Source organism: Teleopsis dalmanni, chromosome 1 (genome assembly GCF_002237135.1).
Source record: "Teleopsis dalmanni isolate 2A chromosome 1, ASM223713v2, whole genome shotgun sequence".
Lineage (NCBI taxonomy): Eukaryota > Metazoa > Arthropoda > Insecta > Diptera > Diopsidae > Teleopsis > Teleopsis dalmanni.
Genome location: NC_051846.1, coordinates 60,835,412 through 60,854,119, shown reverse-complemented (window position 1 = coordinate 60,854,119; position 18,708 = coordinate 60,835,412). Strand labels below are relative to the sequence as shown.

General features: G+C 28.6%; 2 protein-coding genes across 2 annotated transcripts in view; one reads left to right on the top strand and one right to left on the bottom strand.

Annotated features, from left to right (window-relative positions):
* Positions 1-1,170: 1,170 nt before the first annotated feature.
* Positions 1,171-18,708, top strand: part of LOC119672302 — a 39,824-nt gene continuing 22,286 nt past the window's right edge. Inside the window, exons 1-10 of the mRNA XM_038083348.1 lie at positions 1,171-1,220; positions 1,275-1,488; positions 3,065-3,405; positions 3,567-3,652; positions 7,261-9,487; positions 9,556-9,748; positions 9,804-9,892; positions 9,947-10,452; positions 11,151-11,317; positions 12,269-12,479. Coding sequence (XP_037939276.1) covers positions 1,191-1,220; positions 1,275-1,488; positions 3,065-3,405; positions 3,567-3,652; positions 7,261-9,487; positions 9,556-9,748; positions 9,804-9,892; positions 9,947-10,452; positions 11,151-11,317; positions 12,269-12,479 — 4,064 coding nt within the window. The 5' untranslated portion in view covers positions 1,171-1,190. The remainder of the gene's footprint in view (positions 1,221-1,274; positions 1,489-3,064; positions 3,406-3,566; positions 3,653-7,260; positions 9,488-9,555; positions 9,749-9,803; positions 9,893-9,946; positions 10,453-11,150; positions 11,318-12,268; positions 12,480-18,708) is intronic.
* Positions 12,599-15,581, bottom strand: LOC119672390. The gene is made up of 4 exons (XM_038083462.1): positions 15,167-15,581; positions 14,744-14,912; positions 13,219-13,518; positions 12,599-13,033 (listed from the first exon to the last, which is right to left on the bottom strand). Exons 1-4 carry the CDS (start codon positions 15,523-15,525, stop codon positions 12,626-12,628), a joined length of 1,236 nt encoding a protein of 411 aa, XP_037939390.1. The 5' UTR covers positions 15,526-15,581; the 3' UTR covers positions 12,599-12,625.

The following is an 18,708-nucleotide window of genomic DNA, read 5'->3' as shown; positions in this document are numbered from 1 at the left end:
AAAGCAATTGTTTTATATGCAATTCGAGATGACGTAGAAAATTTCTTGATTGCATTTCTATGCCGGATTTTAAGTTTTTTTCAATGAAATGGAATTTATTGTTGCTCCATGAATTGCATTTGAAATATAAAAGAGAGAAAATCTTAGGTTAGCCCGAGATTGAACTGATTTAAAAAAAAAATCTATTCAAAGTTTATAGATAAAGATATAAAAATTAAACTTTAAAAATTTTAATTGGTACGGGCATCAAAACTATGTTAAAGTAAAGTATTGAAATGACCTAATTAGAAGCCCCATTTTAATGTCTTCTGACCATACTTAACACACGACTGCCACTAAACCATATTATGACCCAAAAAAAAAATATTTTTATGGATTGAAGCAATTCACACTGAAAGATTCTCCCTCACAAGAAACAAAAATATCAGTCATAGTTCTAGTGCTCAACTTCACTCAAAAGTAGTACCTCGTATACGTTATTTTCAATATATAAATCTATATTGCTTAAGAAAAAGTAAATAAAGATTTTATACAATTAAATTATAGTAGGTCGATCCAACATAAATTAAAAAAAGAATAAAATATATGACCTGCAGTCTGAATTACAACTCCGTTCACTATATTCTTTAAGTATACGTATTGGCGTTTCTTTGCAGACATAAAAACAACGCTGCAGGAGAAGGGCTGTGGAAACACTAGTTTATATATTTAAATTTATTTCAAAATGTAGTTTAAATTATAGTTGGATGAAAGTATATCAATAGATCAATAAAGTGGATGAAAAAACAAATCCAACTGTAATAAAAAATACGGTTCTATAGATTCTCGTAAAACATAATAAAATAATAATATGTGATAAAGATAATAATTATAATATCAGTGTTTTCCATTTTTTTAACCTCCTATGGTAACACAAATAAAAATCTTGAAGTTCGTATACAGGTAGAAGCGTCAGTGAAATGAGTTCCATATCTGTTAATAGTTTAATTTGAAAAACTATCCCATTTGTCAATATATTCCGACTATATATAACTTAGCTTAAATATAACTTAGCTTAAATATCTAATACATACCAAATCAAAATGCAATGAATTTTATTTCAATATTAATAAAATTTCTGTTAGATTAATTCTATTAACTAGTTTCAAAACTTTCTTGAACTATATTTTTTCAATCCCATTCAAACGAAAATGAAGAAAGGAGCGACCCCTAAAGCTACTGTAAATAATTACTTCAAACTTTATTTTAATTTAATTAAATATTTATTATTTCAGGCAAGTCGTCCTAATGCTCCTGGTAAAAACTATTTGGTATATGGAGCAAACTTCCACGGAAGTTATCTGGATACAGTACATAATGTATTTTTGGAACAAGTAAAAGGTGGTTTAAGGAGAAAGATATTTGTTATAAATTTTGATCAAATGAAGGAAAAACAAGCTGCGATTGCAGAAGCTCCAGCAAAAAATGTTGGCAAAAAGAGTGCAAAAGGTAAAAATTTAAAAAATATATTTAGAATTATTTTGCTAAAAAATTATGAATATTTTAATCAATAACATCTTATCCAAGAATATTGTCTCACAATTAATTTTATTTACTATGATGTAATAAATATACATATATTTATATGTTGATATATTTATATATTTATAAATATATATACATAGTAGAAAAAAATTTTTTTTTGCATGAAATTAAAGACTTATTTACCATAGTTATAATGATCCGACTTAGTTCAAATATGCGCCGTTTTGTCCGATAATTTGTTGCCATTTTGAAGGTTTTTTCATTATGCCTCTTTTATAAACCTCGTACCTATGGGCAAAAAATCAAGACAACTAATTTTATCAAGCGTCTCTTGAAGCGAACTTTTACCTGTAAAATCGTTTGCCAATGACAGAACCATGGAACAAATGGTAATCACTTAGTGCGAAGTTTGTACTATAAGGTGGATGTATAAGAATGTTCCAACCAATGCTTATTCAAATGCTTTCAAACGGTTCTTTGTGTATTATTTAGCTCTTACGCAATAGAGACAGTGCTTACACGATAATAAGACTAAACAATTTCCATAATTTCATCGACATTATCGACAATTGGCCATCCAGTGCGTGGTGCATCTTTGACGTCGAAATTACCGAAACGGAATCGACGAAACCAAAATTTCGCATGGTTGACTATTACAGTATCAGAACCATAAATACTATTCACAGTTTCAGCCTCCTGGCTTGTATTTTCGCTTTTATCAAAGAAAAACTGTAAAATATAGCGTATTTCCTTTTCGCTGGCGTCCATCTTTGACGCGCGCTCATATAAAACTAAGTCAACCAATCACGAAACTGTCAGAAGTTTTTCTAGTATGAAATCTCACCTTTCGAACACCATTTAGCGTAACCCGATCAGACTTCAACAATGCGAGATAAAGACAACCAAACCATCTTTTGCGATGGTTTTCACAAAAGATCTTAAACTGATTGCTTAAAGGAAAGCCTTATACCTTTCTAGAAGGATCGAATTGTCTGGAATTGTACCGGTAAGAATAAAATGCAGTTTAACATTTTAAAGAATTGCCACAGACATTGTGTATTAATTACTTAGGTGAGATGTTACACACAAATTTGATATTTCTCATTGAAAATTGAAAATTTAACAACACTTATTTAACAATTAATGAATTTCTTTTACGTAAGAAATTATTATTACAGTTAACACTTCGAAATATGTGTTGGAAAACGGGATAAAACAGTTTATTAAACATTATTTTAAAGTCGTTTATTTCATGATCAGGAAGCAACTTAACTGTTATCAAAATATATCATAGTATCTTACATTTGCATCAATAATATGTTCAATTAAATTTAGAAGAATTACACTCGAAGTTAATACAAGACCACTTCATTTCCCTTCATTTTAACATGAAATTAAAAGCTTCTTTCATGTCTATACCATATTCCTCCCTGAAAACAATGTAACACTCAGGTAATATTGTTTTTTCTCTAAACTAACCTATGTGACCAGTTTAATCAGTATTCTCCAACAAAATATTCACATTTCTTTTTTCTTTCAGAAAAACCTGTTACACCTCTTCAAATGTTATTAAAATCTATTGCCGAATGCAGATCGGAATATGATCGAATAACCAAAGAAATAGAAAAAGAAAAACGTTTCGATATGTTGGTGTACTGGCTTGGCAATGCTGAAACCACAGTTATGTTTGAAGATCCGATATTGACTAAAAAGGAGTCAATAAAAGATTCAAAAACAAAAGTTAAAACACGAAGAAGTCAGAGAATTAGTACTGGAACAACTTTAATGACAGAGCTAAGTTTTGATTTGACTATGTGCACAAATGTTATACGTAAAGAACATCACTCTGTTGGACGACCCGTGCAGTTGTCTAAACGAAAGGTAATTTAATAGATAGATAGTGATTGATTAGTATTTCGGGGAGTTCAAATTTATTTTATTTTTTAATTCTTGTAACTCTGTTATTGTATAAATTTTTTTATTATGTTTTTTATTTATTTACTGAATTATTAATGTTTACTTTTTTATTTTACCTCTTTTAGTATATCGAAGATCATCCACAAAACATTAAAATAATTATAGTAATTGTTGGAAACTTAGATCAGAAAATGTATCACGATCTTCTTAGGTGAGTAAAAATTTACAGCTTATTTATAATGCATTGAGTAGTATATCATTTTTGAAAACTATTTGGCATTCCTTAAAGATAATATTCAAAATATCATATGACATTTAGTACAATATTTATAAAACCTAAGTACAGCCACAAATCAAATTAGTGGTTTAGAAACTTAAGGGCAATAAATCGCTGCAAAAAAATATCTGAAAAAATATATGTATATCATGCGATAACTTAAAAATTTGGCATGGTAGGTAATAACCCAATACTAACTTGACTTAAGTAAACCAAAAATAACATTTTTTTATTGAATCTATACTTTAAATCTAATCTATTGTAGTCTACAGTTTTCTGAAAGCCTTGCAAAGCCATTTTTTCAACACCTGATTAAATTATTGATTTTAATAAATTCGCAATATGAACATGAATCTATTATGATGTCTTATTCGACTTGTTACAATTGGGCATTAATTATAATAAACTACTTATTAAAATTATGCTGCTAAATATGTTAAATTATCTAATGCACTTAATTTACAATAACAATTGTATGAATTTAATTAATTATTTAATGTGCTTTCTTAAAATAATACACTACCAAGTGAAGACATGTCGTTAAACCAGATTTATGAAAAAGACATGATTTCTTACATAAGTCAATGTGAAAGTTTATATTAAAAGTTTTTAATTAAAATTTTCATAAATTCATTATTTGTATAAGTTATAGGTACACCAGTTATATGAGAAATATTGAAGTAGAAAAAAAATAGTTCTAGGTGAATAATAAAAACAGATATACCATGGCATAGGGAAATGAGTTATTACTTTCATCTTACAAAATCTAGAGATTCAAATGATTTAAAAATAATTGTCAGAAATTTGATTTTGTAATGATGAAATTTGAACAACAATGGTTAAACAGCATCGAAAGTTGAGATAGTCGAAAATCTTGACAAGGATGGTAAACAGATGGCGTTCCTGAGATCGATAATGAATGAGCCTAAGTTCTCAATAAAACAGCACAAAATTTTCAAAACTTGATATATAATTAAATTAACATGAAAATTTTTAACTAATACAAAGATTAAAGCTAAATTCAATTAGCATACAAAATTTTGAGCAATGGTATAAAGATAGAATTGTTGAAACTGTCTAAAAATACAACAAAAGTTCACTAAAAGTTTTCAAAGAGATTCGGTTAAACTGACAAGGACGAGTAAAGGTTAAAAGATTTATAGCGACCACCAAAGAATTCTTGGACCGCATGACTTGAATTTAACCATGCTGTCTATAAACAATCAATTAAAGTGTTGTAAATGAGGACAGGGTGTCACATCAATATGCTGCGTCACATCTTATTCTATTAATGTTCTATTAATGTCAAATATATTTTAACAGCTTTCAATTTTTTTTTATTTCATTTACATGCTTATATTTTATTTTATTTTATTTTTTTATTTATTTTTTATTCTATATTATTTTATTTTAGTTTATTTTATGCTATATTTTCTTTTAGTTTATTTTATTTTATATTATGTTAATTATTTTAATAGAGAAATTTCGAACAGTGAAGAGCTACAACAACAAAAATAAAATATGTACAATTAATTGAAATTTTGACTGATCATAAAGCTGTTTCAAGAACTGCCTAATATCCATCATCAGTGGTCTTGGAAATAATTCTTGTATTTAATGATTCGTAATTAATTTTTTGAGACTGCAAATACCAGAAATCGAACTCTTGTCCTGCCAAATTTGCAGCTCGGAGTCAGCGCATCTTAACCAACTAACCCGAAGCCGTACTTAACTTTTATGTTCGCATATTTTTCTGGAGTTTTGTTAATTTGCTGTGAAAGTTTTATTAACAAATTCACTTGCTGTGTTAGAACAGAATCATAAACCAGCTGTAGAATAATTGAATTAATTAATTACACTTTTATTTCTATTTTTAATTATTAAATTACAGTAGCTAAATACTGTTCGAAATTTCTCTATTAAATACCACCGGCACTTTTGTCATATTGACTTTAAAATCAAATTTAATATTAATAATCAAATAATATTAATATTATATTAATATTAATATTATTTAATCATATCTTACTTAATTTTATATTATTTTATTTTAATTAATTATGTTGGGGCTAGTTGAGTCAGTGCACCTGAGCACTTTTACTCTCTATTAACTGTGAGGTTTCTTCAAAACCCCTCTTTGCGCCTTGACTAGATTATTGTTTATCACTTCATCAGACTAAGCAATAATTGGCCTCAGATCTGCATACACTGCAATTTCTTAGTTGTCAGCAGATCACCCGTTATTTCCCTCTATTCTTCTATACTGCGCTGAATTACTGCGGTTTATTGAAGTGTTCAAAATAAATGTATAACATAATTAAACACACTAGATATTTAAAATTACTTATTATTGGTTTATATATTTTATTTAAGTTATATAAAAGAATAATTATAAATAATAATTATAATTATTATATAATTATAAATAATATAATGATGCACATTTAATTCACAAAAAAAACTTACCATACGTTTAAGCTAAACGTCCGCTGCGCTGTTTTAATTATTTTATATATTTTAATTTATTACTTTCATCACTTTCATCAGTTTTGTATGTAATATATGTAAATTTTTAAAAAACAAAAACATATTTTAATAATATATATAAAACAAATATTTATGTATTTTCAATATATTCTTCATTCACATTGAATGAATGGCATTCAATTGCGTCATTGATGCGCACTGTGTTTTTAAGATGGCGTCGACATGTTCGTTTTTATATCAAAAACAAATTCCATGAAACTGTTTTTGTTAGTAAAATATATGGAAACAATTAACTCAATATATTCAATAATAATCATTAATTTATCAATTAAATAATAAAATTATTATTAATTATGTTATGATTCTTTAAATATATGAAAAAATTTTATTCTAATAATTTATTACTAATATCAATTTTGACACTTAACACATCACTTCGCGGCGACTCCTTCACTGACGCAATGCAACTGCCAAACAATTCTGTTCTCAAAACAAAGCTCACTCACATCGATAATGTCTATTGGGAACAGTTAAGTAAGAAAATTATTTGCAACTCCAAATAAACGGGAATAGTGGTCGTGATAACATAATAATAACTTACACAGTACTGTACTATTTCCAATTTCTTTTTTTACTGTGCTGAATCATAGTTCACTATGTAGCTGTGTCGTAGTATATACCAATTAGAAAAGAAACAAAGTTTTGATTATAAAATTCAAAAAATCCCAAATATCGTAATCATATACTGACTTCGTATTTCCAACAAATAGTTTTGAACATCGTCCCGTGAACCAATATAGACTAATTACTTTGATGACAAATGGCTTAATGACATATCATGGCATGCTAGTTGTATATTGAACTGAAGTTGTAATTGTATCGAAACAAAACAGAACGTCAGGAGTTCTCAGTCGATGAAAAGTTTTTTGTTAATAAATCGTGCTGAGATTCTAATCTCTCCTTTTTTGTACTGTACAATATAAATACATTATTTACTGACAAAAAAAAATTTTTTTAACATATCGGTATATATGTATGTGTTTTCTTTCTTTCAGCCATGGAGAACCGTTAGTCGGTATTGTTCATTTTGTGCCGGGTCAAATGCCTTATGATATAATGGTACCAAATAAGATAAAAGAAACATTTAGAGAAGAAACCTATGAAGAAATTAAGCAATTATTTAATTCCTTACGTGACCCAGATATTTTCAAACCAACTGGATTGTTTAAACAAGAACTGCCAGAGCTGTCATATTGTTTAGCACAAAACCTCCGATTTGATATTTTTAATCAACTTACATGGTATTTTTTTGATCTAGAGATGTTACGCAAATACTATCACGACTACTATGTCGTACCTTATCATCATGTTAATGTTATAATGGACAAAAAAAAGAATCCGCAAGAAAATTATCAATTTCTGCAATCATTGGGTACTAGTGGACATTTTATAAAATCATCTTTACCCGCTTCAGCTTCGAATATATTTACAGCTTCAATGTATTTGCATAATATATTAAACAGTTTTGAAGAAGAGGATGATTTGGTATTAACAGAATCGGAAATACTTCTTTATACATATGGTATACCGTTGTCAATTGCTAGTTACGACAAATCAATGGAATGTTCACACATACAGCAAAGGGCATTTAACAGCATAACGTTAATAAAGAAATTCAATCGGATTATGGTTGAAGATGCGAATCAGTTGTTGTGTAAGGCAGTTTCAACTGCAAATCAGAAGATATTTCGAAGCGTATATAGCACATGCCTAGAATACTACTTACTACGAGACTTTATTCGCGACCCTATACTTGAAAAGCCAAAAAAAGCGAAACCGTTACAATTGCCAATTTTTATAAAGTTTTATTCTACACAAGACAGTGTCTTACAAAGAACGTCAGAATTAATTTCGCGATACAATGACTTCAAAACGTACAAAATTAATCGAAGATATAGATTATATCATTTTAAAACTACATATAATGAACTTTTTGAAGAAGAAACTGATGTAGTGCTACCCTCTTGTTTATGTTATAGGGATTTCACACTTTTTCATTTAGAAGAATTCCAAAAATGGTTGGTAACACCGGAACAAAGGAATAAGGAATTGGAAGATAAAACAACTGATGAAGAACGCCTAAAAGCCAAAGAAAAAAATTATAATATTGCAGAAAACTTGTATATACGACCAAATTCTTTAAAAGCTTTATATCCTTCCATAACTTTTATAAATACGTGTTCAAGGCCAACGCTACCATTCACAGGCAAATATCCATCCAAGGGTCGAGAATCAAAATCTGTTTCAATTATACTTGACCCTACACTAATTAAAAAGCTCGTCGATTGTGATTATATAGGCTTACCACCTCAGCATCCACTTTTACATGGTTATACTTTGGACGACGTGCTTCAAGAATTGAATACAAAAAACTCGAAATACTTCTTTGAAGAGGGTTTTTTACGTTTATACGAAGAAAAATTTTTACGTAAATATACTAATAGAAAATTGGAATTATGTGTGCATGACAACTGCATGAATTTAAATAGTGTCTCACCACAAGATCCCATGGTAGCACCCACTGTACGCATAACAGCGAAAAATGAAGTAGCTGTGCGTATCGAACCGCATGCAGAGGAAGTGGCAAAAGTGATTATAACTTATCCGAATGGTTTGTCAATTTTTTATCAAGAAGATCTTGTTGAGCAATATTGGCATATGGAACACACTTTCAGAAATGAATGTAAACGAGTTTTCACGCCTTATGCAGCGGTAATTGTCTACTATAAGGAGGATAATGTAGTACTAGTTATGCGTTATAACGGCGAAGTTTATCATCTCTATCAATATGAAGAAGAAGAAGAAGAGGAGGGGCTAGAGGAAGATGATGAACAAATATGGGACCCAGCAAGCAGTTATGTACAAGCAATGTCTGGAGGAAAATCTGATAACACAAATCTAGCATATAAGATAGCAGACAACATATCTAAGCAAGTGGTACCTGATGCTGATATGCAAAAATCAAAGCAAACACTTAAATCAAATGTCGAAACTGCAAAATCAACATCACACATAAGTAGAGGAAGTTTAGACAGTTTATTAGAGAATCAGTCCAAGAGACTTGCATCCTTATTCGCAATTCCTTCTTTGAGCATAACTGACTTCTTCATAAATGAACTGACTTTTATAAATCATTTAAAAAACGTTTATAGTCTGAGATATGTGCACCTTAAAATAACTGCCGCTAGTGGACGTGTAGCTAAAATATCATCCTCGGATGTAGTAAGTTATCTATTTTTATAGTTACTTAACTTATAATACTTCTTGTCTGTCTGTCTGTTACTGTTAAGATGTCAGATGGTGGACAATTAAAATACGTTGAATGGCACGATTACGTTGAAGATGAAAGTTATTGCATGCGGCGCGATGGTGTTAAGTTTTTATGGACGAGGGATAAATTCAAATGCTTTCATGCGGATGGCACACGTTTTGTTTCTAGAACGGAGGAGTACTTGGAAGAATTTGAAATTTGCGATGAATTTGGTAAGTGAAATGATGTATTTGTATTATAATACCGATATAATTAAATAATATTCAGATGCGTATATAAGTACAAGTTCATCACATATAAATGAGGAACAAGAAGCAAACGAACAGTATGAGGAGTTTAAGTCGAAAGCAGATAGGGTGAGTTCTTGAATTGAATGAAACCAAATGACATAATTCAAATACTTTTTCTAGGGCTTCAGTGGTTATACATACCCCTGTGAGAAGGGGAAAGGGAAGCGCAAGGGATATAAAATAGGGCATAGAATGTTATATGAAGAAGGAATCGGTGAAGAGTTCGAAGAACCAAATATATATGTCGGTTATAATTGCAATGATATACTGATACAACACAGGCACTATGCTGCAGTTCGTTTTGAAATAGTTAACAATTCTATCTATAATATACACTTGGATGTTTTTGCTATTGATGGCATACATATAACGCATGACATTGTTGATCGCAAATTTCTAGATAGTATATATAAGGAAAAGGATGAAAATGACGACAATGAAGATTTTAAGTCGAAAAGCACGGAAAGTGGAGAGGAAAAAAAATTTTTAGAGGATGAAGAGGCACCTGTATTTGTACCAGTACTGAAAGTATCTTTCGAAAATAAATTTCGAGTTGCAGTAACACCAAATGATTGTCACATGCTTGCATATCTGGAAAGATATAATGATCTGGAAGAAGTTGAAATGTGGGTATTAATATAGACATTAAGAAGTATAATATAAATTGTTTTGATACTATTTGTTCTCAGTCAACATTATTGAATTATGTACCAAATATTAGATCTCTTATTGCTGCATAACTGAATTAAGAAAAAAAGTGTAATAATAATTAATTAATATTTTGATAAGTGAAGAGCATAAATCTATTTTTAGTTATTTATTATAGTTGTACTAGACAATGTGATGAGTAACAACGCTCATTCAATATTAATAAATGGTAAATATTTCTCTCATGCCCAAATAGCTTATAATATCACCCAATACTTAGTATACGAAATGCCACAATAGAATAGAAACATCACAATTTTTCAGTTGACAGTACCTCATATCCGACGCATGAATCGACACAAGTGCAACAGCTCAGATACCACAAAAGCGAAGGATTAGTGCCAATTCAGCTGTATGATTCCTTGCATAAACTTACACTTGGTTTCGTTATGATAATAATTTGCGTTTATGATTAGTGCGAATGTAAAGTTAGTATCATTATTATGCAAATGAAAATGTTTTATCAAGTGGAAAATTGCAACTTCTTGAATGCACTGAGAGCGTTAATATGCATCCTTGCAAAGTAACAGGACGATAACGCACAACTTCAAATATTTCATTATTTAAATGAAGTGCAAAATAGTTAAACTTAAATATGTATTGTATTTCATTTCAGTGATGCTTTTGACTTCATATTGGACTTCAAGTGGGATTTACACAAGATTTTTTATTCGTTTATAAAAAAAATGAATCAATTCAAAAATTATAAAAAACCTAAATCAAAAGAATTATTTTTTATTGAAAGTGTTTCGCTGAAAGGAAAACCCAGACTTCAACCAAGAGGTAAGAATTTATATGCCTTATATACATTTTTCTATTATTATCAATAAATATTATGCATCATTATAGCACTATTTTTAATGTTTCAAAACAAAATAGCACTTATTTGCTACGAAAAACCTTTTATTTACATTTTATTGTTATTAAATATTTTTTAAAAAGTACATATTTTAATATATTTTAAAAAGCAATAAAAATGTTGCTAAATTAGAATATATTATAGTATTAAATTTCTTTTATGGAGTATTATTTACTTTATGATTTAATACCCATTCCGGTATTTCTTTCACTTATTGGCCAGAGAATGAAACATTTTGCGATCTCCTATGCTTCTCTGCAAATTCCAACAGTTTATATTTAAGTAAATTTTTAAATACAGAAAATCATAAAATTTGCCAACTGAATACAAACAGCCGTATGTAGCTGCAGTTCAGAAGAGAAAAAAATTTATATTCTTTTAAGAAAATACACCTGCTCATTAGTCAAAATGAGCCTATTTACCAAATTTAACCCACTCTAACTTCTAGCGCTTTTCACATCTATATCCTTGGGAATATATTTTGCAGATCTTTTCAATAACTACTTTAATAATGGAGTCCATTAATTAGAAAATTGTTTATTGAATTTTAAACTAAATTTCCTTTAATTACTATTTATCGGATCTGATCTACATGTACCAAAGATCAACACTCCCTGATCCTCTTACAACTATTATCTTATTAAATTTTAAAATAGTTTATTTGATTTAAAATATAATTTCCTTAATACTTAATTAGACTCTTACAAAAATTTTATTAAATACAAGGGGTTTGTGTTATTTTATGAACTACCTGAGTTATCTAATCTTTAAAAAGCAAACAGCAATACTCTTTAATTCTCTCACAATAATTTTTTCACGCAATAATCTTAAACATAATTTATCTGATTTAAAATATAATTTCTATTAATTACTAGGGTTTGAGTTCTACGATGAACTACCGGAGTTAACTGATCTTCACGTAGCAAAAAGTAACACTCTCATTGAACTGATTCCACTTCAAAATATCGATGAAAGAATGCAAAACGAATATGCACATTACAAAAAGGATATGCTTAAATTTCCGCGATTTAGAAAGCGAGATCCAAAGGATACGGAAATTGAATTTCCACCGATATTAAGCGTAAAGTAAGTACAACACCATTTTTAGTCTTTTTACTATATATTTTATTGAAGGAAATATAAAACCATAACTAAGTGTTCATAAAAATAATTTATTAAATATTTTACTTAAACAGTATCTCTCAATAGCAATTAAATTTAAACTATAGTTACTAATCAAGTACACCAGAATTGTTGAAATAATGTAAAGTGTACTTTAATGTCTCTACTACTCTTTCATTGTTGTACATCAGTTTTCGTTTTTTAGCCATTTCCTCTGGATTACTAAATGTTGCTGTTGTAAATCCATCAGATGTTTTTTTATCCATACAACAGATTGGTAGCTCACAAACAGCAGCATAAAGCCCCATAAATGCTGTGCTACGTATTTCTTCCAAAACTGATTCCCAACTCGGTATTACTTGATACTCACACATTCTCAATGTGTCTTCTAAAACATTATAATAGTGTTTTAATAAATCCAAATGTTTGGTTTTCAATACATTCAGTTGTAGACTCGTATATAAAAAATAATTCAGATCGATACCGAGGCTACCGATATAACAGTTTTGAAAATCAACCTGCGAACAACGATAGATTAGTTATATATGTAGATATATATTACAAATGGAAGTTTTAAAACTGTTACAAAAAATGATCTTACTTATATACTACAATATCAAGTTCACTCTAATATATTTTTAAGTTAGTTCTAATTTAAAATTCATTCATTTTTGATATAATATTATTCATAATATGCACTTACCAACACAACGTCATTGGGCTTTTTGTCATTATCATATCGGAAAAGAAAATTATTAACCCACAAATCGCCATGCATAATAACATTAACTTTGCTATTTTTCGGATTAACAATTGATTTTATTTTTTCATTGAATTGTGTCTTATTTGCTAAAATTTTTCTCGAAATTTCCACAAAACCAGACCAGGTTTTGAGAAAATCTGCAACATACTCCAAACCACCAATTGCAATGGAATGGGCGATCTGATCTGCTGCTCCTGCAGCAAAGTGTGAAGCTGGTAGTTTTTTTACCTCAGTGGGGAACTGGAAGATGTTAATTAAATGTTAAAATTATTTAGTATAACTTTAAAAAATAAAAAATAAGTGTTAAGTGCTAGATTGTAAACAAACAATATGTACCAGATACTAAGACTGATTATAAAAAAAATTTTATCGCAGTGACATCTATAAGTCAATGTTGAACTTCGATTACATTATTTTTATTATAGCTTAAGCTTTTAAAGAAAAAGATTATGTATATATAAATTAAATACATTAATAAAGAACTATTTTCAATACATTATTTTTAAATGCACAAGATCTTAGAATATTATCTTTGTAATCGTTGCTTTTAGGTGTGGCAGCAGATTGCAACAAAGACATGTGGTCGACCTGATGCTCTGTACCAGAGTTTCTTAACCAACTACATCTTTAGCTGCACCAGTCCATAAAATACAGTAATTTTGACTTCATCCATATCATACGGATATGGTATGGATTCTCATAAAACACGTTAAACATATTTCCAGTCCCCATTACGTTTGGAGTTGAAAAAAAAACTGCTCCATTCCAATAGATCAATAGATCAAGTATCAGACTTAACAAGTAAAATTTAGGTAAAATATTAATAAAATATTGTAGAGACATTTAAATCTATAGCAGTTGGTCAAGAATAAAACATATTTTTTTTTGATTCAAATTATAATCCATTCAATCTCCAATCTCATTCAATTTAATCCAATCTGTAATGATCAATTATATTTAAGAAATTTAGTTTTACACCTTTGATACCGCTTTCAATAAATGGCGTGTTAAGATATTTGCAAAATATTTGTAACGGAGTAAATAAAATAGAAAGAATCATACAATATGTGTTCTTACGCAGTAAATCAAAAAATAAAACCTTAAAATATCTCTCATGTTCATATGCTGCGATCTCATGAGTATACTTAAAACTCAAAATTCAAACAATTTAGAAAATTTAAGTATATCTCAGGGCTGAAGTTTCCTACAGTTAAATTGGTACAGAATACCGAAAACAAATCTAATTCCATCCTGTATCAATCTAGTAACGCTTAAGAGCAATAGATCTATGCGTGACTTACGGCCAGCAAGAACAGCCTAACAAACCCTGTGGCTAAAATCATTAAGTAGTTAAGTATTACTTAATACTTAACATTAAGTAGTTAGCTTTTATACTAAAGCTAACTACTTAGTTTAGTAGTGTTTGAGTTTAAATTAATATAGTATAATATAAATTTATACTTACTTTTTGTATTAACACCATTGAAGCTGCATGATATTTCGCAATTTTACCCATCAAACACATTGCACGTTGCTCATCTAAGCCCAACCATCGGTCAGCAACATAATAATCCAATTCATTCATATCTTCCAGAATATAGATTTCTTTACTATCCCGCTTACTTAGTAAGCAACTAAATATTTTGAATAGTAGTTCGTTATATATTTTATATCAAATGTGAAAGATTGTTTGTTATTGTCTGTATTGAATATATATTAATGACTGACATATGTAAATATAACATCAATTCTTTATATATATATTATAATTATATTTAATGGATTTCTATATAGATATGACATTAATGAATCGATATGACGTTGTAAGTAAATAATATACATATTAGTGTAGTTAGTATAAAAAGTTTCTGTGTGATTTTTAACTTACTTTGGTCTCAGTTTTACCTTATCACCACTTGCTTCCAATATTTCTTCCATTAAAGGTAGAACTGTATCATACATAAGCAGTTCACTGGAACCAATTTCAGCCACCTCCGGTATAATATCTTTTATCATTAATGATTGTGTATGTATTTCTTTTCCCCCAGCGGTTGTTTCAGTCAGTATTGCATATTTAACATTTACTCGATAGATGTCACTGCAAAAGTTTTCACCGTTTACAGTTGCAAGCTTTATTTTACATTCTATAACATTTATAGAGACTTTATGAACTTTTTCTAAAGCTTCTTTAACATTTTGTTCAAGATAGTCGGCCTTTACTTTTTCTATATCAACAAGTTCACACATATTCGTTTTTTCACACTTAACAAATTAGTCTCAGTAATATATCGTCCGCCTTTCTGAACAAGTCATCCGGTAATTTTGAAAACTTTATTCCAACTGCTTTATAGAGTAACGCATTATTTTTACTCAACTATTTCAAATATGGTGAAATGCGAAAGCCCTTCACACTATTAAAAGCTCATTTAAAAACGCATATTAGATTTTATAACAAAGTGAACCGTAAAGTGTCAACGAATTAGAACTGCCAGTGCGCTACATTTTTTTAATAGGAACGAAATATTGTATATTAAAACTTAAATAGTAGATGTACAAACTTACTATATATAATTATATATATATATAATTTATATACATGTTTTTCAATCATTGTGAAAAAATATATATATGGTAAAAAATTTCATAAAAAATTATTAAGTCTACTATCCAAATACTCTTGATTATTATTTATTATTAAAACTATTGTCGTTAAATCGCACAACTGCCGGTACTGCGGCCAAAAGAGTCCTACTGTACCAGAAATAATATCCAAAGATTTGGCTACACCTTATTTTGACTAAATTATAGTTCACGTGCAAACTTAAAAACTTAGTCCATATGCAAGCACTTAACACTTTATTTAAAGTGTATATATATATGTAGGTATACATAAATTTTACTAAACAAAATAACTAAACAATGTTAACAATTTTTTTAAAACTCATGTTTTATTAATAAACCTTTGATCATTCGTTGGCTAATCAAGTATCCCCATTTTATTTAAATAATCTAACATATATCTTAGTGTATCTAAAACTCTCTTATTACTATACATTAGTTTACGTTTTTCAGCCATTACTTCTTTATTTGTATAAGTCTCATTTTGAAAACCTTCAGAGGCTTCCAAACTCATACAACACATAGGCATTTCACAAACAACTGCATAGTAAGCTACAAACAAAGTTGCATTTATTTCATCTATTACCGACTCCCACGTTGGTATCATTGTAGCTCCACATAGTTTTAAAGTTCTCTCTAATTCATCATAGTAACAATGCAAAAGTTTATGCTGATCACTCTTTATTGTATTAAGGTCGAAACTTGTGTAAATCAGAAAATTTATATCCAAACCTAAGCTACCTAAATAGCAGTTCTGGAAGTCTATCTGTAAAAGAGAAAACAAAACATTAAGTTTATTTTATGATATATTCATATGATATATTTTCTTAGGTATTAGTTCATACCATATATTTTCAATATTACTTAAATTGCAAGTCTCATTTATAATACAAATACTATATGTTATGTGTAATGCTAAAATAGTAGGGGAATTCAGATTACTCATTTCTCGTTATACATTTAAACTATAATATATATATTTTTACTCTTAATTAAATTGTGAACACTCTAGTCAATAAATTTTGATTTCAAAAAGAGAATATATTGTAATTTTTTTGAAATATTAAAAAATAATATGTATACAACATTATTGATATTATAATATTGTGATTTTTCAGAGACTGAGCATTCGTATATGTAAAATTTTAATAAATTGCCGAATTACCGACGCTGAGAATCCATAATAAGGATACCTAGTACTTAACAAAAAATTTTAAATCAAAACCAATTATACTTACAAGTACTGCATCTTGAGGTTCCATGAAATTTTCGTCTGAGTAACTATAGAGAAAGTTATTTAACCACAAGTCCGCATGATTTATTACATTTAATTTGCTGTTTTTTTGATTAACTAATTTTTTCACTTTTTCGTGAAATTTTTCTTTATTTTTCAACATTTTCCGTGCGATTTCTTCGTAGCCGTTCCAATCATTCTGTATCATATGAGCAACATATTCAACACTGTCTATATAGAGAACTCGCGCCACTTCACCAAAGTTGTCACTTGAAAAACCTGCTGGTTCAAGCTTAGCAATTTCTTCTGGAAACTATTGAAGTTAAAAAAAAATTATAAATGGAAAAAATACACTAAGTAATTAAAAAAATATGTGCATTATTTAGTGTAAATAAAAGTAAGTGCACAATTCCAATGAATGTGGTACGTCCATTTGACAATATATGTACTGGATTTTTAATATATCGCGCTATCTAGCATACACTCTTTGGCCTAGTATGTGTATTTCTTGTAAGTGTAATCAATGTAACTGTTTATTATTTTAAACCTTACGACCTCGCGAAGTAGGTCTATATAAATATAGACCGAGATTGAAAAAGTTGATTAAAATAAATTACTTTAATATAATCCATTATTAAATAGGTATTCCCGAAAAATCTAAATCTTGTTAGACTCAATTCTTACCCTTTCAACATATATCATTGAAGCTGCATGAAATTTGGCTACCTTCTGTAATATTACTTTAGCCTGCACGTCATTCAATCCAACCCAGCGATCTGCTATATGATAACCCGAGGCGACTAAATCTTCTAGCACATAAAGTTCTATTTTATCAGATATAGTTAAATAGCAACTAAAATAAAATTAAATAATTAAAATAAACACATATTAGAAGAATTTAAAAATTTTTTGTGAATAATTTCTTATTTTTGTTAATTAATTGTTTTATTTAAATTTATATTACTTTCAAAAATATGTATAATTTCATACAATGATTCTAATGAGAATCTAATGTGAAATTTACCTACCTTGGCTTAAGTTTGACATTCTCACCAGTCGACTCGAGGATTTCTTCTAACTTTGGTAGCACTTTCTCGTACATAAACATTTCACTAGTATCTGGTTGTTCAATTTCCCCAACATCTTTTATAATAAAACTCTTCTCATGCAATTTCTTTGAAATATCATTCTCTTTAATATATTTCACATATATTCGATATATATCACTACAATAATTTTCTCCATCCTTGGTTGCTTTTTCAAATGAAAACTCTTTCACTTCAACTGCAGTTTTTAATGAATTTTCTAAGGCTCTTTTCATTAAAGAATTGTTTAAATATTTAAATATTTCTTTTTCTGCTTTAAAAATATTAGGCATTTTTCTAATATTATAAATATGAACTGTAAATAAACTATAAACTAAATAATTTTGACTCGTTATAAATAAATTCTAATCAACTGACATCTTCTAATGATAAAAATTAACTAAACTAAACAAATTTCATAAGCTTTTGATTGCCGGTAAATTATATGGGAATTATATTGTTTATCTGTTCAATAACACAATTTCATTTCAC